Consider the following 24878-nt stretch of genomic DNA (forward strand, 5'->3'; position numbering starts at 1 on the left):
TCCACAGACTACAGTTTGGGGTTTTGGTCGCGCCCAGCATTTTCTAGTCTTTCATGGACAATTTGTTAAAAGGTATTCCAGGAGTGCAGCCGTTTCTAGATGACATGCTCATTGTGGCCCCGGATGCCTCGACCTTCGCCAACTGGCTCCAGACTGTGCTTCAGCGCTTTGACTCGGCCGGTCTAAAGGTCAAGCAGGAGAAATGCCTGCTCGGAGTTCCCAAGGTGGAGTTTTTGGGATTCGCAGTGGATGCCCAGGGAATCCACCCCACAGCCGAAAAAACCAAGGCCATCACGCAGGCTCCCCCACCCACGTCCAAGATGGAGCTGCAGGCTTTCCTGGGCCTGCTTAATTTTTATCATTCCTTTCTCCCTCTGAAGGCTGCGGGGGTGGAACCTTTGCACTGCCTGCTGGACAAAAACACTCAGTGAATTTGAGGACTGGAGCACGCCGCCGCTTTCCAGGTGGTTAAGGACCTTCTTGTCTCCCATTTGGTCCTTTCCCATTTCAACGAGGTGCTACCAGTGGTCCTCGCCTGCGACGCCTCTCCGTACGGGGTTGGGGCAGTTCTGGGCCACCAGCTACCGGATGGCCGGGAGGTTCTGGTAGCTTACTATTCACGTATCTTGTCGTCAGCGGAGCACAAATATGCGCAGATTGACAAGGAGGCGCTAGCGATTGTGGCCGGGGTGAAGAAATTTCACCATTACCTGTATGGCCGGCCTTTTACGATCCTGACCAACCATAAACCGCTTCTCGGCCTCCTTGCCCCTGACCGCCAAACCTCCAAACGACTTTGCGCCGGGTGCTCTGGTGGTCCGTTTTCTTGGCAGGCTACTCTTATGCGCTTCTTCACCGGCCGGGGAAAGTGATGGGACACGCTGACGCGTTGAGCTGCCTTGTGCTGCCGTCCACAGATCCGGACCCAGCTCCAGCTCACCAGGTCGCCCTGCTGGAGGCTCTTCCCAATCGACCAGTACATGTTTGTGAGGTGGCCCGCCGCACGGCCCGGGACCCAACCCTGTGCCATGTCTTGGACTGGGTAAGAATGGGGGAGCCTACGGCCTCGGCGGGGGCAGACTTCACAGCATTTGCCTCCCACAAGGACGAGCTGTCGTCCCACAAAGGCTGTTTAATGTGGGGTGGCCAGGTGGTGATTCCAACTCCGTTAAGGGAACAAGTCCTCACAGCACTACACGAAACGCATCCGGGGGTAGTCCGGATGAAAACCCTGGCCAGAAGTTATGTCTGGTGGCCAGGGCTGGACCGGAACATTGAGGACGGGGTGAAGCGCTGTCAGCCCTGCCAAGTCTCCAGACCCGAGCCTCCCCGCGCTCCCTACAGAGCCTGGGAATTGTCACACAAGCCCTGGTCTTGGCTCCACTTGGACTTTGCGGGGCCATTCCAGGGTCAACTCTTCTTTATACTCGTGGATGCGTACAGCAAATGGCTCAAGGTCATCCTGGTGCCATCCACATCCTCACGAGCAGCCATCCGGGCCATGTGGCACATCTTCAGCGCCCAGGGGATTCCGGACACCCTGGTCACCAACAACAGTACAGCATTTACCTCTAGCAAATTACAGGACTTTAACTGCTTTTATGGAATTCGCCACGTCAGGTCAGCCCCATTCCACCCTGCGACCAAGCCGAGTGCATGGTGTGCATGACCAAGGAGGCACTCCACTGCTTGGATAGTAAGGACTGGGACTACAAGCTGGCAGCTTTCCTCTTTGGCCAGAGAATGATGCCCCACACCACGACGGGACGCAGCCCAGCGGAGCTACTTTTGGGATGGCGCCTGACGACCAGGTTGGATCGTCTTCATCCCGATCGAGCCCCGGAAGAAGAACTGGCCACGGAGTCACCCGAGGCAGCCAGAGGGTTTTTTCCTGAGGATCTGGTCTATGCCCAGAACTATGCGCAAGGCCCACCATGGATTCCGGCCTGGGTGGTGAGAGTCCGGGGACCCAGGTCATACAAGGTCTCCAACGAGGATGGCCAGATATTACACTGCCACATCGATCAGCTGCGGCGGCGGGTACAGCCACACGACCCAGAGGACTTCGAGGACCCAGACACCCCAGATACTCCCACTCCACCTCAGCTACCGGACACCCTGGCCCGGCACAATGAGGCACCCTTCAATTCCTCAACAGACAGCACAACCGGGCCCTGAGAAACAGCGCTACCAGCACCACAACTGCCAACACCGCCCATCTCTCAGCCGAGAGAACCCGTAAAGCGCCCTCCTATTTGCAGGACTTTGTGTGTGGGTGACTTTTGGACCGGGGTGTGTGTGTAATATATCCATCTCAGACAGTGTGCGCGGGCAATTCACCACGCGGTAATGCGAAGCAGCCGAGCTTCACTCGCAGTAACAATGGGACAAGCGGATCCTAGCCGGCACCTGTTGGCGGGCTAGGCTCCCGGTCAAGGGCCTATGGAACTCTCGGCCACTGTAAATAGCCAATCACTTGAGTGTGGGTGAGTTTTGGGGGGTTGTTGCACATATAAACCAGCCTGCGAGCTGGTTACTTTGTCTTGTTCCAAACCTTAAATAAAGTTTTAGAGCTGAATCACTGCATTAGTCTAAGGACTTTTCAGGGGACAACTTGCAAACTTGTTTTCTTCACCAGGAATTGAAGTTGTTACAGTGTGACCTCCTCCCTTGCAATCTGGGTAAGACAGGCAATGCTTTGGGGGAAAGAAGAAGAGATTGAATTTATACCCCGACTTTCACTACCCAAAGGAGTCTCAGAGCAGCTTACAAACTCCTTTCCCTTCCCTTCCCCTCCCCACAACAGACACCCTGTGAGCAATGCTCCTTCTAAGCTGTGGAGTCATGTGAGCAAAAATTCTATGTTGTGAGTTGATGGCATTAAAGTTGTGAGTGAGCAATTTGGCTACTGCATAAATGAGTTTGCTCTGGAGCCATCCTTCCTGAGCTAAGACAGAAACGTGTGAGCCGGAGGCTAAGAAACGGTGAGCTAGCTGCTGTAGATTTTACGGGTTGTGTGGCCATGGTCTTGGCATTGTAGAACCTGATATTTCGCCAGTGACTGGCATCCTCAGAGGTATAACACAGAAAGATGGAGAAAGGTATAACACAGAAAGATGGAGTACTCTCTGTGTCAAGGATGGTGAGCTAGCTCACACTAACTCAGCTTAGAGGGAACACTGCCTGTGAGGTAGGTGGGGCTGAGAGAGCTCTGACAGGAACTGCTCTTTTTTTCAGGAAAAGCTGTGCCAGAACTATGGCTTGCCCAAGGTCATCCAGCAGGTGCAAGTGGAGGAGTGGGAAATCAAACCCAGTTCTCCCAGATTAGAGTCCGCACACTTAACCACGACACCAAACTGGAAGTGAAAGAAACAGCTGGCCATTTATACAGAAAACAGAAGGTGTGTATGTGTGGATATGTATGTTCCCTGGCATGGACAATCCCTACCCATCACTAATGCTCTTCTTGGCCTTACACCATTCCATATATGTACCCATGTACACCATTGGTGAAATGTGCCTTCCATCAGCACAATACCTGTTCTTTACTTTGGGGGGGGGGGGCTTCTCTCTTAACCTCTACCTGCTCAACTGAAAATTCCAAAACATAATGAGATTTTGAACAGAGCCACTTTCCCTGTGTTGAACAGCGGTGCCATGAATTTAAATGTGAACACATTCAGCTGGTGAACTGGTACCCAACAAAGGGAGCTTTGACTAGGGAACATTTATACTCTGTAGAAAAGAGTAAGAGTCCAGTAGCACCTTAAAGACTAACAAAATATGTGGCAGGGTATGAGCTTTAATAAGTATCTGAAGAAGTGAGCAGTGACTTGTGAACGCTCCTTCCCTGCCTCCTTCATTAGTCTTTAAGGTGCTACTGGACTCTTGCTCTTTTCTACTGCTAAAGTAAAGGTAAAGGTTCCCTTGCTCGAAAGCCAGTTGAATCCGACTGTAGGGTTGCGGTGCTCATCTCCGTTTCAAAGCCAAAGAGCCAGCGCTGTCCGAAGACGTTTCCGTGGTCATGTGGCTGGCATGACTAAACACCAAGGCGCACGGAACGCTGTTACCTTCCCGCCAAAGTGGTACCTATTTATCTACTTGCAATTTCTTGCTTTCGAACTGCTAGGTTGGCAGGAGCTGGAACTAGAGACGGGAGCTCACTCCGTCATGCGGCACCTGGGTCTCGAACTGCTGCCCATCTTGATTTATACCCTGGAAATCTTATTGATCTTTAAGGTGCTACTGGACTTGAGTCCTGTTCTTCTACTGCAGATCAACACAGCTACTCACTTGACACATGTTCGAAAGTGGTGATCAGATATGAGCTGATCGCTCGGTCTGTTTAGTTCAGGCCACGCAGCCATGAACACTTGCCAAACTGATTCTCCCCCAAAACTGAGCATGCGCAAAGAAGCTGCCAATTCAAACTGATTGGCAGCCATTAAAATCACTAAGGACGACTTAGACAGCCACCAAAGGACAGCATTTTATTGAAACACAACATTTATTAGTAACATATCTATATGAATCATGAGTGATTTAACTGTCTAAACAGTTGCCTGCTGAGTGGAGCAGTTACACAGCAAAGATGGGGGTATAATAGAACTCGGTCAGTGAAAATATACTTGCATGAAAAGTGAATTGCACTGTACTGCATAGATAATAAGGAATACAGTGAAACTACCTGCCAGTCACCCAGGAACCAGTTGCCAAACTGTCAAACCAATCGCCAAAAAAATCAGTTCTCTGTCTGCACTTGATGAACGGGATGCAAGCCGAACAAGCAGGCATTCAGGCATACCCAGAGTTGATAAATTATCACAATAGAGGGACGAGGGGTGTGGTTGTTCGCGGGACAAAAGTTGAAGTCTGTCTTTAGCTGCAGCTCATATTCATTTAATTTTGCTCCTGTAGGGATGAAGAGCCATTTAACCAATTTTGTTCGCTTTGGGCCATTGAGTTGGCTGTGGGGTTATACCTGGAACTTGCAGAGTGCTGATGGAGGAGTTATTTCTACATGTACTTCTGTTTCCAGCTGCAGCTTCACTCCTCCTTTCTCTCCTACAGTCCTCTTATTTTTGCTGCTGCAGCCACCTTTTAAAAACACCATTTCCCCCTTCTCTAGATTCAGCAAAATATTAGACATTGGAGGAAATTGGCAGCTGACCATACTAGAGTAGTGGGTAGAAAGAGCAGCTGGTTGCCATTTAACCCTCTCCTTCTCCCTTCAGTTTTGAAGCTAGCAGGCTGAATAAGCATATCTTTGCACTACAGATGGGCCATTTGTGACTCTCTCTTTTTTATTTTTAAGAATCTCATTTTTGAAGTTAACCAATAATTCAACGGATGCCTAACAGCCCATCCCTGATACCAGTAAAAATGAGACCCGAACAATTTTTTTAGTTGTCCTTTATATTTGACTGTATTTTAAAGTTGTTGGTTGTAAACAAACTTTGTTGAAAGGAAAAAAAAACACATAACAAGATATCAGAGTGATACTATAAATCCATTCAGTTGTTTTGTTGTTACCACACTTCACATTTTGGAACGCAGAATTTAGCTCATGGTGTAGAAAACTTGTAAAAATTTATTGCAAGCGTGCTTTTGTGTCAAACAAAAACCATACACAAGTTGGGTCCTCCCATGAACCAAAGAGTTGGAAATATAGCTGGGCACTTTCCTCAGCTGTAGAGTCCCCATGCATGCATTTTTGAACAGATAAATATGTATAAAATTTGCTCATCAGAGTTTTTCAACCCAAATGGTCAACAAAACAGCACCTCACGTTGAATTTACCATGGACATCTTTTAACAGAATTTTTAACACATTTTTGGGTGAGGGAGGAAGAAAATGAAAGGTTGCAACTGAACCGCAATCTTTTGTGTGTGTGTGTGTGTTGTGAGCATAGCTTGATTACACACGGGTAGCTGAATGCATGGTTCACAACAACAGCACTACAATTGTGTTATGTACAGTCATTTCATTTGATGGAATGTATGTTGCAAAGGAGAGAAAAAGAATAAGAAATTGTAGCTTGCAGACTGTCATTTCAAAATAGCAGTTATTCTGGTGTCCCTTTGCTTCTTTAACATACCTCTGTTCTTGCAAGCTTTCTATAGTGTGTTGGCCAATGATGCAGCAGTGATGCCTTAACAGGGATGGAGCGGCTCAAGAGGGCCCTGTGCAATTTCAGAGGCCTACAGGATTAAAGACCTCTTGTATGGGTGACTTAAAAAAAAACCCTAGACATTGAACATATAAGGCTGCCTTATGCAGAGTTAAACCACTGTTCTTTGTCTGCTCTGATTGGCAGCCTCCGTTTTAGGGTCTCCAGCAGAGGTAGGGCCTCCCCCACAGACTACCTGAAATCCTGTCACTGGAGATTCCAGGGACTGATCCTGGTACTTTCTGCATGCAAAATGTGAGTTCTGTTAGTGAACTATGGTTCCTCCCCATGAAATTTGAAATGAGAGTGGAGACAGTTGCTAGAGCAAAATCCATCTTTTCAAATCTTGGAAATTCATTTTAAATGCCTTTTCTTGCAACACCTGAAGCCATTTGTGTATCTGTCCTTTCCGTCACTGCTGACGTCAGCTTTGTTCAGCCAATTCAGTATTTTTGGTCGTTTTAAATGCCACGGCTACTTTCTCAGTTAACAGATTTTAGCTGGTATATTAAAAATTGGTTGAGCCTGTGAAATGAGAATAAATCCAAGCTGTAAATAATCCTGACTGAACAATGAAGTTGCTTGCATCTTCCCTACATAAACAGCAGAGTGTTGTTTTGTGGCAAACCATGAGGCATATTTGCTGACTGTACACTTCCAGTCAGATTAATTTGCAAATGCTGCTGTCAGTGTATGAGATTTGGACTGGACAATTTTAGAACAGCTGGCTGCCAGTATCACCTGAAAGTCTGCTACGCACATGGTGTTAAATGCTCCATTAGAGCCGAGAGAAGTGGGCTCCCCAGAGGGTTCCCTCTTCAGTGGCAACTGGTGTGCCGAAGTGATGCTGCCCTCTCTGCGTCTCACTTGAGAAACCTCCTTCTCTTGAATGAAAGCTTGGGTGCAAGGAAAGAAAGAATCTCATGTCCCTTTTCAGTTCTCACAGTCCCTGGCTGAGTTTCTGAATTCGGAAACTCAGTTTGGCTGCCTTTAGCGTCTGTGCCTAGTTCGAGAGGCGTGCGCAATCAGCTCTGCTAACAATGCAGTCCGTTACACCCCCCATTGCCAATGATCCTAGAAAGGTGTAGCTCTGCTCAGGATGGCACTGCATAAGATTGCACAGGGAAATCCTCCAAGTCAGATGAAGGGGTGTTCCTCCCCCACTGGGCAACATGCTGCATCACCGCTTTCTGTGCTCTCCCCTCCAAGTTAGAGTGAGCCCTCCCAGTTCTATGCCTACATTAGAGCAAAGATCCATGTTTGCAGTAAACATTAGTTGAATGGTTGAAAATGATTTTTTTTTTACACTTCGGAGTTGTACAAACAAACCACTTTAATATCTAACACATTTAGTACTTCTTAAACAGTGATATGCATTTATTTTTATGCCTGTTGTGGCTGATGTAGTTTAAAAGACCATGCCAGGAACCTGCTGAGAATCAATAAGTGTTATGGGAAATTCCACTTTCCATACAACGTGTGGTGGTGTGTGTGCTACTTCTGTCATCTTCACTAGGGGCTCGTATAAACCCGATAGACAACCCTTAGGAGGGCTCACCTTCCCAATCTTTGCCCTAAACATCCCCTCATTTGATTTAGGTGAGGCATACAAATGGACCCGTGTAACTGATCATCCCAAGCTGCATGTCCATAACCAATTTACATCTTGATCCTGATTCCGCAACAGTCGTGCTGGTGGGGGTGGAGCGTGGTGGGGGTGGTGGTGGAGGGTGGGAACTGAGTTGGCATGTCCCATCCAGGGCATTCATGGGCAGGGTTCAAGAATTCAGGATCAGGCTGTAAGGACTCCAGGGTAAGTTGAACATCACTCTTAAAAGTTAGCGATACTTTGAAAAATAAGATTTGACATAACTAATTTTTATTAGGGTGTATAATATATAAATAGTAGAATTTTAAAAAATATTATTTAACAGTAAGAAATAAAAATGAACCCTTATCTTCTAAAATTACATGGTATACCTGTGGTATACCAGTTTGCAAATAGGACTCAAGCCATCTTCTGCATACCACTAGATTATGTAAAGAGCAATTAATTTATATACAAACAGCAGCTAGTTCTATTAATCTGGAGAAGAACATGTAGCAAAATTAAATAATAAACCATAATCAAACTATGAAATAGTTCTTAGAGAAATTCCTAGACATAGTAGGACAAGTTCATGGAGAAAATTTTGGGCAACTGTGAAGACTGTGACCTATTTTGTAATGACACGGAATTGCTAGCCAGATAAATAATCTTTGCTTGGAACTGGATAAAGGAAAGTAAACTGAGGAGAGCTGTGGGGAGTTTTAACAGTAGCCCTAACAGGATCAAGGCTACCAATTCTACTGAGCTTTGCTTAGGAGCTGGCCCACTGCAATCAGGCCAAAAAAAAAAAAAACCTGAGTGGCAAGTGTATCAAGAAGGAAGTATGTGTTTCAGCAGCCCTCCACCCTGGTATTCTGCAGTTAGGGGTGCGCAAGTCCATTGTAGTTATTGAGCTAATGGACAGCTGACTGCATAGGAATGGCCTATCACATCTCTAAATAGTGAATTTTATTCAAAGGCATTTACATTACTTGTGTACTTGAATGGTCTTTTAAATATTTCAGAATGGTTGTAGCTCTGGATATTTTCCTCTTGGTTTTATTGTGTTGTGATTCAATTGTCTTGTTCCTGTGAAGCCACCATTACATACGTGTAAGTGGTTTTAATGACTGAGCCGTGTCTTCCATGCCATGGTAAGTTCAAGCTTCTCAGCTAGGATCCCCTCAAGGATACTGTGAGAAGATATTTTGAGGCATCTCAGAACATTTAAATGACTTGTGGTTTCCCCACATAAGTCATCACTTTAGCTCTTCACCCAATGCCATCATAATAAGATACATAGTGTGGAATGGCAAGGAAGACATTGCGCTACCTCAGGCAAATGTCCATAAGTCTTCTCAAAATCCAGTTTAAAGCCTACATAAACATCTTGGACCCTGTTAGCATTGCTGTTCTCTTCTAACAGTATGTCTCAACTACTTTCCTCCTGCAGGATTTATTTTAGTAAAAGCTTGTTTCCTTTATGGCCAACTCAAATGTCTTCCATGAAGTATGTGAGATGAAAGGCAGGTTCAGGAATTAATTCAGCGGCACTGTTTAGTTTTACTGCCAAGGGGCTCCCTTCAATATCACTGCTCTATGACCCTGTAAAACTCACTGACCAGCGGCAGTGTGGACCACGACTCAATTTAGAAAGCTGTCTACTGTTATCCTCCTCTGACAGTGGGTGGAGCCTTGCAGGCCAGCCTTCTCTTTTAGGTTTTCCCAGAACTCTAATTATTCTATTGGACTTTCTTGCTGGGATGAATAACAAGGCATTAGGAAAGGTTCTTTATTCTGGCCATCTTTCAGTTACTTCTCTGCTAGAAATACCGCCTGTTGTCTGTCTATGGGACTGTCATACTTAGTGTGGGCACCAGCAACAGAATATGGGTTATTTGCCCCAAGCTTAATGTTGTTTGGAATTAGGTTATTCTCCTGCTTCCCCACAGCCTTGTGGTACCTCCAGGTTTTCTCTGACCTTTTCCAAACCTGCTTTGCTCTTTAGGGAAGATTGGCGTAAAGCCTGGATGGCTGCCATGTAGGTGGGGGAAAATTGGATTTTCCTGGTTCCTCCCACACAGCATTTTTCTCACAAGTCATTTTCTCTCCCTATCACCATGGCTTTTTGAGAAAATAATTGGCAGCTGTAGAGTGTTATATCATCATATTATTACACCAATATTTGTACCAGGTTTCCTGAATTCTCGGTTAACATTTTTTAAAAGTCTCCAGCCTCTTTTGTTACAGAGATATAAAGGAAATGGCGTATCTCTGCAATTAAAAGGGTATAACAGTATGCCAACATAACACTATTCAATCACCATTTAAAAAAAAAATGCAGGAAACCTGCTGTGTGGAAGCCCTATGGCTGCTGTGCTATATTAGCAGCTGCAGCAGCAGTGGGGAAACTACGCAAGCCTATCCCTGTATGGAAAACCCCATATTTTCTTTGAGACCATAAGCCTTTACGTCTTTGATGGTGGTAAGCAAGAAGATATAAGCTGCGGAAGTAAACATAAAGTAATATAAACTAGGTATAATCTATCTGTACTTCAAAGGTAGCATCATGGCTGTTGAACCCAAGCTATACATTTTAATGTAATCCTTAATGTTTTCTTCTTAACTTAAAAACAGGGAGCTTACAGCTCAACTACCTCAGCATGTACATTGCCATGGCTAATTCACTTGTGCATCTGAAAAGCACTAGTTCTCCAGATGGAAGGCATCACAGAAGTGCAAAATGTTAATACAGTCCTCAGTCACAACTGAAAATCAGGCTCAGTGGTGTCTGTCTGTACCTGGAGGAAGCATAGGAATAAGTTGGAAGAGGTCTCATTAGTTACCCATTCAGGAGTGATTCCATTAGGCAATCTTTAGAAGCACAAAACCATCAGTAGGATGGGAGCACCAACCCAAAGTACTAATGACGCTGGTTTTACGTCTTTGGCAAAACCCCGACTGCATAGGCTAAATAATGAAAAAGTAATGTATTGATATGCCAAAATCAATTATGTAAGTGAAGCAAGATAATTTGTGTGTAGGAACAGGGACTCCTTAAAAGACATTATCAAGGAAAAGGAAACTAGATGGCTAGGAAGGCAGAGCTTAAGAAGTGGACTGGAGAAATTCCTTTTAAAAACATCGCTCTGATGGTTAAGTCCATTAACAGGCCACGACCAAAAGCAACTGGATTCAACAGTCCAGTGGGCATCTGTGGCAAATACCACCTTCATTCTGCATTGCTGTTTTAACTTTAGTAAATAGTGTCTAATATGCTCTATAATAAGTCACGGTAGAAAGAAGATCTTAACAGTACATGGAAGGGCAATCCTTAGAGGATAATGTGCCTGTGCATAGAGGGTAGCTTGTTCATTACACTGCCTCCCCGCGGTTCTCAGCCCTTTGAAAGGATGGGGCAGAATCGCAACACACAAATGCCATGTCCCAGCCCTACTCACGGGCAATGAGGTTTGCATAACAATTGGTGGCCCAGATGCCGGAAGGCATTCAAAGCCTCATTGAGCCATTTCAATGGGTCTTCCAACTGAATAGGAGTAGGCATCCAGGTGTGCCTCTGCATCAGTTACACGTGTGCCCCCCACCCTGCTTCCATGCATGCATTTGGGGCATGCATAGGGCAAGTTGAAAACAAATCACTTAAGTGGGTAGACTTTGGGGCAACCTCACTTTAAATGGCACTCAACATGCAATAAGCTTATCTCTCATTCTATTTTCCTTTGTTGAGTAACTGCTGGACATGATAATGACAAAGACTCTTGCTGATTGGTCACAGAGTTACTGCAATCCAACAATAGCTACTTGAGTATCACACACCACTGGGAATTTATCTTTGGACAACACAGCACAAATGCTGATCTGATAGTCAAATTTAGGAAACCAACTCATGTCAACGAGAAGGGGGCTAGGATAAGAACTGAAGTTCATTTCCAAACTATTTTGGAAATCCTTGCTGCCATTTTGCAGTTTTTCCAGCTAAAACATTACCCTGGAAAATGACTTCATAGGAATCACCTATCCTGTGTTTATCCCATCTGTATTAACTCCCTGAGGCAAAGTTAAGCCTAATGGAAATTTTAGCACAAGAAATGAGCTATTTTATTAAGTCCGATCTCCAAGTTGCCATAGATTTCGATAATGAATCATGGCCCGCAATGAAATTAGAAGGCTTTGTTCAGTCCTTGTAACATATTCGCTAGATGAGTTAATAGGATCTTTGAGAATGAAGCCCAAGTACCTGTGATAACAGAGCAGCCACAAGGACTTTGTATAGCATGAATCATGCCTGAGGCACCACTTCTCACCATTATGCGGGGCAATTCTCGTCTTCTTTCTACCCTCGTCTTCTTTCTCCCATCAAGGCCTACAAGGTACTTCCTGAAAGTACAAAGCTTACCTTGTAGGATCTTGGTGGTAGAAAGAAGATGAGAAAGGCAGGAATCCCTCCTGTTTTCCTCAGAGCACCCACTATGGTGCATTCCCAGAGGAGCAATTCACATTTTGTGGGCTGCTAGGGAGAAGTTGTTTGTAATGAAATCCTTCTCCGTGCCTTTATTTATAACGCTTGGCATTAAAGTGGGAACAGCTTCTCCAGCAGCAAGGGCCACACTTGAAATCAATAATGAGATGAAGGGTTACACAGCCTGTTTGCATATTTTAGTGCAATTTAAAGCTGTTTTGAGTGCAAGGCAAGACATGGCAGTTTTCAGGGTGTCTTGGAGATGGTGAACATGTTTTGCTTGCAAGCTGTTGATATTGCCACAAACTGGTTGACCAAAATGATGGAGAGAGGCACATAGTGACGCGGGGAGGCACTACAGACTCAGAGGACAGCTAGGAAGGGCTCTGGTCCACAAAAGCTTATGCTGCAGTGAAGAGGATAGTCTTTAAGGTGCCATTGGTCTGTTTGTTCTTTTTTGCTGTACTAAAAAAAAGACCCTTTTGTCTTCCCATCGTTCTGGGCAGCTGCTGACAATGGGAGGAGGGCAACTAAAAACACGACCACAACTTTCAAGGACATCTTTACTGGCAGTGAACATGGCTGAATGGCAACATGTATATTACAAGCCAATCCTGATATGAGGATCTATTTGGTGCTCTGCAGCAAGTCTAGAATTGCTAAGTCTCTCTGGACTGGCATTTCAAGAGTAAATGTAAAGGTGTGTTTCTGGCTTGGCAGTCGATAAAAGGTAATGGGCCAGGAGAGGCCAGGATAGTCTGATCTTGTCAGATATCATAAGCTAAGCAGGGTCAGCCCTGGTTAGTATTGACATGGGATTCCAGCAAGGAATACCAGGGTCATGACAATGACCAACTACTTTTGGACATCTCTTGCCTTGAAAACCCCATGGGAACACAAGTCAGCTCTGATTTGACTTCAAAAAGGGAGGGTGGGGGCCAGTGTTCCCTCTAAGCTGAGTTAGTGTGAGCTAGCTCACAGTTTTTTAGCCTCCGGCTCACAGATTTTTGTCTCCACTCAGGAAGGAGGGCTCCAGAGCAAACCAATTTATGCAGTAGCCCAATCGCTCACTCACAACTTTAATGCCAGCAGCTCACAAAGTAGAATTTTTGCTTACAAGGCTCCACAGCTTAGAGGGAGCATTGGAGGGGGCTGAATGAGCAGTTCCACACATGCCACAACAAATCCTTGATTCTGCCTGGCCATTTACCTCTTCAGTGTATTATCTGACAATTCTTCATTTGTCTAGGCACACTGATGTTTGCCTGTGACTCAAGATTCATCTATACCAAATTTCTGTTTCCTTTAGTGGAATGCCAACTAGTTTTAAGCCAAGATAAGTTGCATAATGGGCTTTACAAAGCAGGCCCTTTCCACTCTCGTTTAATTGTCTTAATGCAAGTCCAAATGTGCAGTAAAAGGTAAAGGTTCCCTTGCTCGAAAGCCAGTCGAATCCGACTCTAGGGTTGCGGTGCTCATCTCCGTTTCAAAGCCGAAGAGCCAGCGCTGTCCGAAGACGCATCCGTGGTCATGTGGCCGGCATGACTAAACACCAAGGCGCACGGAACGCTGTTCCCTTCCCACCAAAGTGGTACCTATTTATCTACTTGCAATTTCTTGCTTTCGAACTACTAGGTTGGCAGGAGCTGGAACTAGAGATGGGAGCTCACTCCGTCTTGTGGCACCTGGGTCTTGAACTGCTGAACTACTGACCTTCCACAGCCTGCAGTTCAGCGTCTTAACCACTTGAGCCACCGCAGTAGAGAGGGCAAATGTCCCTCCTTTCCTGATGTGTTAAAGAGCAGACAGAAGCTGTATGCATTCAAGTGAGAGCTGACAGGATTGTATGGAGGACATAGCACAGGCAGGCCCTTAAATTCTTCAGTTTATTGAGTTATATATTTAAATTGGTATTTTTTTGTAGAAAAAGAAGGAATACTTCATTTCAATTTGTTACTTGGTTGTTCCTTTCCATTCTCAATTAAGCCTTATCCCATGGGATTTTGTAAACATTGGCCACTAGTGCAGTAACTTCAAAGTGGTTGCCCCATTACAGATTATATTATTCAGTTTGCTCCTGTGATCCCAGGGTGTTTTAGCTTGGTAACTGAAAAACACTGCAACACTTCTTAAGATGTGTCCTTTCTCAGGTTTGCAACTCTTGTAGGAAGTCTCCATTATGAACTCATACGGAGCATCTCCAGAATGATGAAACAAAAGAAGTTTCTCCTTCCTGCCAGGTTTGTGTGAATACTGAATATAAAGAATGTTAATCAGCCTTAAACTAAAAAAAAAGGAGGAAAATAGTGCATTACATTATGGTTCCAATCCGAATTTGCTCATACGTAACAAGGTATTATGAGCAACGACTACTACTGTATGCAAGGAACATATAGGCATTGCGTGTGGATATACATCTGCAACAGCACTGAGAGAGACTGAGGTGAAGGCTGCCCCTCCTCCACTCAGGGCATGGGTCATGGCATCACGCCATTCTCTCACATGCCATAGCATTCATAACACAGCGGACAGGGATCTGGATTTCCCTTCTTTGCCCTTGTGCTGTGGGTGCCTTTGAAGACATGGGGTCTTCTCACTTAGCCGTTTCCCCACCGTTTGGGCGCTGACCTGCAGAGGCTTTATTTCCAGGCTTCCTCATGTCCTCATTTCCCATTTGATATCCTTCTTCATAATTTCTCTGCGCTTTCTCAAATTAGATCAGGGGTGTTTTGAAAACATGGAGAAACGACAAGGAAACAGCAAAAGACAACAAACAAAAAAATGAGAGGAAAACGGCTACATGTCAGCAACCAAGTCACAGGAAAAACTGTATGGGGGAAAAAATCCCACGGAAAAGTGCACATTTACCATTTCTGAGTGTGTGATCACTCAGAATGTTCAAAGAATTGCCTATAATGTTTAGGCAATTCTTTGAACAAATTGAACTCCTGTCTAACCTCGAGGATAATTAAGTTTCTCAGATACTCTTTTTACATTTCTCACCCTGTATTCTGAGCAAATGCTGTTGGGAAAACAATGTGCTATATTTTCTTTTGAAGCTATACTTGTTATGAATCTAATATGGCACCACTGAAGTCAACCTCAAAGCTCACACTGACTTCAGAGGTGGCAAAATATCTTTATCTTTGTCTGGTATAATTTGTCCAGTTGCTGGCCGTATATTTATTTATTTTTAAAAATGTTTCCCCCCCCACCCCAAAATTATATTTCCTATTACAGCATTGCAAGAAAATAAAATCTTCATCAGTCCACTAAGACCACTGCCTAATAACAGGCTTGCAAAATATATTTATACACTTTTAAAAATATTTCTCTTCGAGCAACCTCTTCATGACCCCTCATGGAGTGCGGAGCATTTTCGGCCACGAAACAGGATGTGTCTTTTCACTGTGTGACAACCACACAGTTAAACAGCATATACCATTGTCTGTAATGCCCAGTTTGAGCTGCTGTGCTGCTTTAGTGTGGGAGGGGCCGGGGGAAAGGGGCTCGTGTGGCAACTAACACCCTGTTTGACAAATATTATTAAGAAATAGCTATTAACGTAAAATCATTTCTGATGTGTAAGTGCCCAAGGAGCATTCACATGTGCACCTTTGATGTGGTGCTCCCTTCAGGGCCCTTTGACCACCAGCAGTGCCATCTGCAAAACCTCCACCGTTCTACTTGCTTCCCGGCCTTCCCCCCCCCCTCTTTTTAAGGGGAGCAACCTGGTTAGTGTGATTGACGCGTTTCCCATTTGGATAGTCTGGAGCTGTCTCCTCCTCCCCTCCACTCCTGACCTAAGACACGAGGAATGATCCATCAATGAGAAGGTGAAATGTCTTCCAAGCCCAGCAGCTCCTTGACAAGTCTCTCCCCAAACTGCACACGGCTGTACTTTTTCACGTGATAGGCATCTGACATTTTGTAGAGGATGTAAGCATTATTGATGGCAATGCTGATGGCAAACCAGAACACTTGTTGCCAGGTCTTGTTTGGTTTATGAGAAATGAAATACCTGGAAAGCATAAGAAGAGAGGAGTGGGGAAAAAAGTTATCATTCATTGCATTTAGAAGACAAGAAAGATTCCTGCCTTCAACAGTCAAGAATTCAGACATGACAAAATGTTCTGCTCCTGTGTCTTATGCTTGGCAAAGCTAGACGTGATCGGCAAGATGGACATAAGAACATATCATGAGCCCTGTTGGATTAGACTAATCATCTATCCATGCCAGCATCTTATCTCATATACTGGCCAGCCAACCCTAGACGGCCAACAAGTTGGGCACAGAGGCCAAGCGCTTTGTTGAGTCCTATAGCACTAGTATCCAGAGGTTTCCTGCCTCTTCATATGGAGGTTTCCTTAAGTCATGTTGGCTAGCAGCCAGGGGTGGATGTAAAAATCCACCTATGCTTGTGGTGATTCCTGCATCTACTGGCAGCGAATTCCACAATTTAATTACACATTGAGTGAAGAAGTACTTCCTTTTGTCTATCGTGGACATTCTCCTTCTTCATAATCAGCACAGCCATTGACTAGATTACAAGTTACGTGCTTCCAGGGATAATCCTGGAGTCTATGAATCTCAAGTGTTAAGTGCTGATGGAAGCTGGTTTCCCCTGCTTTGCCTTTTTCACAGCAGCCTTTGTGAGTGCTGAAAAGAGGATACCAAGAGCTGGAGGAATCCACGTAGATGAAAACCCATGCACAATGAGCAGCTGCAAACCCCCCCCCCCCACTTCTGGCAACATCTCTTGGTTGTGCAGAAGGGAAGGTGGAAAAGATCTGACTCTGTCAATGCCATCTGCTAGTTTGCATGTTTGAGTGCACTGGGTAAGAGCCAGAGGTAAGTAGTTAACCACTTAAAGCCTCTGCTTTTAATATAGTTTATTTGGGGGGGGGGTTGTTATATCTCTGAGGAGCTAAAATGTTCCAATTAAAATGCTAAGGTTTTATAAACACATTCAATCCCTGAAATGTGGCTTTAAATATGCATGACAGGGTCTATTTTCTGTTTTTAAAAAGCCTAAAATTGTGGCTTTCATTCAGACTCCTGATCCAGTCTCATAATCAACCAAAGCTTAGGAAAGCTTTGATTTGATGAGTCTAGGAAGGGTCCCAAAGAAGACTGCAGCTTTCTTTGGAGCAAAGAACATTATCTGCTTGCATGCAAGAGCTCATTCAGGACTCCTAGTTCCATATTCCACACTGGTATCTTGGCAGACTGGCCCCTGCTGAGCTGGCAAAAATAGAGCACAATAGATTTGCATAATGAATTTCAATAGCAACAAGAGAAAGGATTCCCAAACTTGTTTTTGCCAAGTCCTTTTGCCCATGAGAGAACTAGAAGGTCAACTAACAACCACACCCTTCCCCTAGTATACACTCTAAAAAAAGTCTTCTTTTGTTTTCCCTCCCCATACGTTCCTCAGTGAATGTGTCACCAGCTGCATGTCTGCGTGCCTTTTCCAGCGTGGGGCTCAGTGAGCCACTTTCACAAAACAAGCTGGTTTGCCCTCTTATCACAAATAAATCAACACAAACATGATGTTAAGAATGGTCAGGGAGGTATGCGCAAGCACGACTTAAAAAAAATCCTTCATAAAAGCTCATCATATTGCCTGACTCATGACAGGTGAGCCGCATAGCTCGTAGTCTCTGGGACTGTTGGGTACTATCCTAGGTAAACACTTGGGTCAAGCAGCCAGTTCAAATGTATAGCTGTCAGATTGTATGGTCTGGATGTAGGTGGGGGAATCAGGTGTTTGAATGCTTCCTGACATAAACAAGCTAGCTAGCATGTCAGGGAGAAAAGTCAAGGCTAAAAACTATTCCATTACTGTGTTGATGCTGAACTTTGCTTGACAGGACTGTGGTCATTTTATACCACCTAAATTTAATTTGAGGGATGTCTAATTGTACAGTATAGCCTGATCTAGTCAGATCTTGGAAGCTAAGCAGGACTGGTAAATTGGAATGAAGACCAGACCACCATGGGAGACTCTGCAGAGGAAGGCAATGGCAAATCACCTCCGCTTCTCTCTTGCTTTGAAAGACCCTTGCTGGGGTCACTATAGGTCAGTTGTGACTTGACAGCACATATGTACACATACATTTAATTCTGGGAGCCAGCAAACCTTGCAAGTAGCCAGTTCTCTCAAGAACATGCATGTAGCATTTTCTTGGATCGATCCCGTCATCATATCCAAGCAACATGTTTATGAATTTAGGCAGACTATAAGGAATGTCCAATTGAAATGTCAATCTTTTTTTTTTTTTTTTGGTCAGACAGTGGGGTGTTTGCCCAGCACGGGGACATGAAATCATTGATGCCTTGTCTAACTGGCTTTTCACCGGCTCTGCCTTTGACACACAAGAGTTAGTTTTTCAGGGCTATTTTTGGGCAGGAACGCACAGGAATGGAGTTCCGTCTGGCTCCCAAGTTGGCCACGCCCAGCAGGAACTCATTAGCATAATAGGTCACACCCAACAGCAGGAACTCATTAGGATTGGCTACATTAGGGGTGTGTGGCCTAACATGCAAAGGAGTTCCTGCTACAAAAAAAGGCCCTGGGTTTTGACAACAAATAAGGTAAAGAGAATAAGAAGTAAAAGGTGGGTGTGGCTGGATGACCACACTTTTGGTAACATGGGGGTGCGGCCTAATGTGCTAATGAGCTGTGCTGTCAGGGGTGTAGCCCAATATGCTAATGAGTCCCTGGTGTTGGGTGTGGCCTATTATGCTAATGAGTTCCTGCTGGGCTTTTTCTACAAAAAGATCCCTGGTTTTTTGATGAGACGGAATTCACAGAGTGGAGTCCACAGACCCAACCTGATGTGTCATATGTAATCTGCACGTTCTCCCCTGTTCCCAAGTGTGCTGCTCCCACTCCAGATCAAGAACAGCATGCGCATGGGATTAGCGGACAGGCAAATCATGTGAGATTCTGAAATTGTTCATAGGCTGAATTTTCACATTGTTTGTTTTCAGGTGACCAGGACATCCTGAGACTCTGGAGGTGGCAGCTATAAAGATACAGTCTTTGCTAGTAGACCATGTTGCTGAATGGTGTTTAGTCAGTTCTATCCCCATGGAAATGGGAGTTTTAAAGCTCTGGTGATGACATGATGGCTCTTCACACGAAGAAACATTGTGACATGCAAACACTCATCCTCCCAAGAATGAGGTGGTACAGACAGGACAGACTGACCTATTGCAGCATTTTAGGATATAACTTGCCCATGAAGCTGAAATAAATCCACATATTGCTATTGTGCATCAGAAGCTTTTTTGCTGCCCTTTTCTTATAGGACAAGGCATTTCAGCTGTGCTGCTCTCTGCTGTCAATGAAACTAAAACCAGGTGCTCGGTTTCTTCCAAATGCCCACGATTACAAATGGTCTACGGGTCATCCCCTCCCCAGCCTCCTGCTCACTTACTTGCTGTATTTGTCATCATATTTGCAGATATAACTAAGATGAGCAGCAAATGCCTCTACTGCCAGTGGGCAGGGGATCTCTCCGCTTTTCCGCTTAATTATCACTCCTGTTTCAATGAAAAAGAAAAGCACCATTTGGGCTTAGTCACAGTGATCATAGCTATATTTTGTAAACTCACAGCACAGCTAATGCATATTTATCCAGCCCTTCATCCAAGGAGCTCAGGGCATCACAAACAGTTTTCCTCTTCCCCTTGTGTCCTAACAACAATCCTGTGAGGTAGGCTGAGGTTGAGAGAGAGTGTGACTGGTTGCATCACTCAGTGAGTTTCATGGCTGAGTTGGGATTTGAACCCAGGTCTCCTGGATCTTAGTCTGACACTCTAACCACAACACCAATCTGACACACTGTGCTTCCACACATCAATCCCTTGGCCATAAATTGAACCACTGGTGTAATTATATTTGTTTTCCTCACCAGGATAATTCTATTTGGAGCCGTGAATAGGAATGGGAAGCCAGGGGATAGTTTTCAAACATTCAAAGAAACCTCAGAAAGAAGAGGTCATGCAGCAAATAGTGTTCGTTTTATCATACGAACAATGGTGTGCATTTCACAACTCTGCTAAAACAGATCCACAACGATTACGAGCTTGCACATCTTTTTACTAACCCACTTACCCACACTTACTTGCCACTGGTGACCTAGAATGAAAGACATCACCAAATGTTTGCAAAGCTTCCCCTACTTAGTAATGCAGAGGCAAGTTCTGATCACCAAAGGAGATTAATTATAGGAACAATTTGGCGGTGGAAAAAGCTGCCCTGACGGCCCTTCTTCATTGAAAATGGTTGGACAGATGCTATGCTCATAAATCCAGATTATAAACTTCTCAGGTCAGAAACTTGTCTTTGACATTATGGCTGCAATCCTATGCACGCTTGTTTTGGGAATAAGCAGCACTAAAGATAGTGGGACTTACTTCCAAGTAAACAAGTTTAGGATTTGGTTGCATGCCATCTTGTCCACTGACGGTGCTAAAACTGTAGCTAAATACTTGTAACACAGATCTTATGATAACTGCACAGAGATTCTAGACAGGTATTACTTTCTAATGCAAAACTGGTTGATGAATGTGCTTGAATGCTGATATCTGCATCAAGTAGGTTCCATCTAAGCTTACAAATAGGACACATGCATGCACAGGCCAAAGCACTTTTAAGCTCCACTGATTTCAAAGGGAGGAATTTAATCAAGTGTTTAACTCTCCCCTTAAAAATCCATGAGAAAAATCGCCTGTAGCTTTGTCATAGTTCATACAGACTGCTCACCTTGTTGTACTGGGGAATAAGCATTGGCCAAAAACCGAAAATACCCTTTATTGTACCAGCAGATCAGGGACATGTTTCCTTTCATCTTGATCCTGTACTGCCCTCGAGACTGAGGCACATCTGGGTTGTTTAGCATAGATGGAGGCAAACCAGTGCAGTCGCTTTTCCTCGCACTCAGCAGCCCACAGCAATAAATCTCTGCAAAAAGAAGATAATACATGTCTGTTAACTATGCTGTGGTTCCAGAGTGCAAAAAGAACTATATCCTCCACTAACAAATCAGGATGGAGAAAGGTGCCCCAGTCACTGGCCCATGACCAATGGTTTCTAAAAGGAAATATTCCTTGTGTCATATGTCAACACAACATGCCTGACAATATTGATGCCTGAACACATTTTTATCTGGAATAATTTTGTTCTTCAGTTGCACAGTCGAGTCCGACTCTTCGCGACCCCATGGACCAGATCCCGCCAGGCCCTCCTGTCTTCCGCCGTCCTCTGAAGTTTGCTCAATTTCATGATCGTTGCATCTATGACACTGTCTAACCATCTCATCCTTTGCCGTCCCCGTCTTCTTTGACCTTCAATCTTTCCCAGCATCAGGGTCTTCTCCAGTGAGTCTCCCTTCTCATTTGGTGGCCAAAGTAATATGTTCATTTATTTAAAATGGTTATATCCCACTTCCCTGTATTGTCAGGTATGTCGTAATTGTCTTGGACTAACCTAAGAAATGAGGAAAAGAAATAACCATTGGAGGGGCAACTGGGAAACCACTGAATATGATCCACAGGGGCAACTGTGTTAGCCTGGGGCAGCAAAAACAAACTATCACAAATATAACACAAATGTATTCCAGCATAAGCGTTAGTGAATTAGACCCCATTTCTGCAGATACAATGAGTGGGGTTCTCACTAGGCTGTCATTTTATGTAGCTGGTGTTTCGAGAAGAGGGAATGTGTTTTTAGAGTAACACATTGACATCTGCAGAGGTGTGGGAAGATGCTCCTAAAAATGTCAGTAGAATAATAGCAGGAAACATTTGTGGAGATCGGCAACAAAAGTCCTAATGTTGCATCCCAGGAAGGGGGAAGACAGGTGTATGGTTACCTATGGGTTCTGGGCTCATCCCACCATTGGGTCAAGCTGGCAAAGGAGTCATGATGCATCAGTTTTATTTTCCCTGCTTGGCATCTTATCCAAACTTTTGACCTGATTGGTCAAAAGCAGGCTTGGAGGGAAAACTTGCCTGAACTCCTGAATTCTGATTGGGCTGGAAAGCCTGCAGGAAAATCTATATAACTTGTACCCTGGTTTGGTGTTCTGTTTCAAGACTCTGATCATAGACTGACCCTGTCAGGCTGTGCCAAAGAAGCTGCCTTGAACCCATTCCATAGACAGGAATGTTGTGGGTCTTCTTATACAAGTATAGGATGAGCTAGCAATGTACCTTTTGATTCCTTTCTTAGGATTCTGCCAGTAACGCTGTCTACTGTTTGTTCTCAGTTATCTATGTCGTTATTGAAAATTCATTTTATTCAGGATCTTTGAGTGTGAACTGACTCTGTAGAATCTCACCCACGTTAGCCAGCTGCTCTCCCCTTTCCTCCAGGGAAAGCGATCCCTACAGTCTGGAGATCAATTGTAACTCCAGGAGAACTCCAGGCTCCAGCTGGAAGCAACCTGAGGGCAGGTTAACTACTGAAGAATCAGCCTTCATTAAGTCTCTTAATGAGTCCAGATTTAGCATTCCATATTGGAGTCTTGCTTTGAAGTCCTTTTGTTGAAGGAAATAATACAGCGTACACATTCAAGTGAAGAAACCAGAGAAAGCCAGAAATGACCTACTTCAAGGCAGCCCCAAAATAGGTAAGAAAAGAACAGCACTGGTTGTCCAACACATCCTCAATGATCTACACTCTGTCCAGGATAGTACTGCCAACTCTGGCTTGTGAAATTCCCGGGAATTGGGGCCAGTGTCAAGGAGGGTAGAGTTTGGGGATATATGAAGGGATACAGTTCCATACAGTCCTCCCTCCAAAGCCACCTTTTCTCCAAGGAAACTGATCTTTACGGTTTGGAAATCTGCTGTAATTCCAAGAGAATTCCAGGTCCCCCCTGGGAGGTTGGCAACCCTATTTAGAGAGTGACATTTCCCTTTTTGCAGGCCTTGGATGGCAGACCCTTCTTTGTTTACAGTCAGCCACTTAAACTAAAACAGCTTTTTTAAATCTCACTTATCTCAAAGGCTGTTGGTTTTTTTTGTTTTTTTTTGGTAAACAAATTTTATTTTCTCAGGAATACAACATGTAAGATTAAATCATTTCATTCTATCAATTGTCTACCCCATTCCCAGTTCCTCCCCTCCCTCCAATGGCTTCCCGCAATGCTTCCACCCCTGCTCCAAATTACTTCATATCATCAACAATATCAGTTTCTTATCATTACAATCTAAAGATAACATCATTTGACTTAATATTGATCTAAACATATTAAGTTTTGTTTCACATCCCAGTTCTTTTCCAGATATATTTTAAAGTCACTCCATTCTTGAAAAAACATGTCGTCTTCTTTGTTATTCAACTTCTTTGTAATTTTGTCCATCTCTGCCATGAACAGAACTTGGGGTAAATTAACTCTTAAATAGGTCTGTGCCTCAAAACATTTCCATTCTGTAAAAAGGTGCACAAGAAGCGGTTAATTTTTAACCCCAGCCGCCCAGTCTCCAGCTTGGTAAGCGCAAAACTGCCGCAGCACCTTCTGGCTAGACGGAACAGGAACACACAAAGGTCAAACGCCAGCTTCCCCTCGAGAGCCAGCTCTCCTTTACCGTAAATCATTGCGAGGGTGGAGGAATACGGCAGTGCCTGGGCTTGCCGATAAATTCCACCTTCGTGGGACTAGAACATATTTATATGCTGGAGATACCGCAGGCTGAGTTCTTAATCATGTACAGGACAGGGAACTCGGCCTGTTTGTTTGCCGAGTCCCATGTGCTAACAATGGGAATCACGCAACACATGAATGATTGGGTAGGACCCTTCCCCTGCCCTGTCTTTTTATCCACAGTTAAACTGACACTATGTCCATTTTCTGCAACACAGACAACTGCTCGGGGCAACTGTCCCCTCACTGTACCCACTATTCTCACAGAACCAGTATGGACATCAGAGGAAGGCAGCGGCCTCTATGCCCGGTCGTTGGGTATCCAGAGGAACTGGTTGGCCACAGTGTGAGACAGGATATTAGACTGGATGGACTATTGGACTTCTGGTCTGATCCAGCAGGGCTCTTCAACAGTGTTCCCTCTAAGCTGAGTTAGTGTGAGCTAGCTCACAGGTTTTTTAGCCTCCAGATCACATATTTTTGTCTTAGCTCAGAAGGGATGGCTCCAGAGCAAACTAATTTATGCAGTAGCCAAAGCACTCACTCACAACTTGAATGCCAGAAGCTCACAAAGTAGAATTCTTGCTCATAAGACTCCACAGCTTAGAGGGAGCATTGCCCTTCATATGTTCTTACGTTCTCTATTTTCAGTCTACCTCACTCCCCCGGCCACAAGCACCTGGCTGGATACTCCTTATTTGTTAAGAACCTTTATAAGAACATTTTTTGTTGTTGTTGTTCAGTCGCACAGTCGAGTCCGACTCTTTGCGACCCCATGGACCAGATCACGCCAGGCCTTCCTGTCTTCCGCTGTCCTTTGAAGTTGGCTCAACGTCATGTTCGTTGCATCTATGACACTGTCCAACCATCTCATCCTTTGCCGTTCCTATCTTCTTTGACCTTCAATCTTTCCCAGCATCAGGGTCTTCTCCAGTGAGGGCTCCCTTCTCATTGGGTGGCCAAAGTATTTGAGCTTCAGT

At 44.6% G+C, this 24878-nt stretch overlaps 1 protein-coding gene across 1 annotated transcript in view; it reads right to left on the reverse strand.

The window, feature by feature from the left end:
* Positions 1-16063: 16063 nt before the first annotated feature.
* Positions 16064-24878, reverse strand: part of PGBD5 (piggyBac transposable element derived 5) — a 49985-nt gene continuing 41170 nt past the window's right edge. Inside the window, exons 4-6 of the mRNA XM_015421443.1 lie at positions 21015-21212; positions 19684-19789; positions 16064-16259 (exon numbers count right to left, since the gene is read on the reverse strand). Of these exons, the coding sequence (XP_015276929.1) occupies positions 16064-16259; positions 19684-19789; positions 21015-21212 (500 nt within the window). The remainder of the gene's footprint in view (positions 16260-19683; positions 19790-21014; positions 21213-24878) is intronic.

The sequence above is a fragment of the Gekko japonicus genome, unplaced genomic scaffold (genome assembly GCF_001447785.1).
Source record: "Gekko japonicus isolate JY-2015 unplaced genomic scaffold, Gekko_japonicus_V1.1 scaffold851, whole genome shotgun sequence".
NCBI lineage: Eukaryota > Metazoa > Chordata > Lepidosauria > Squamata > Gekkonidae > Gekko > Gekko japonicus.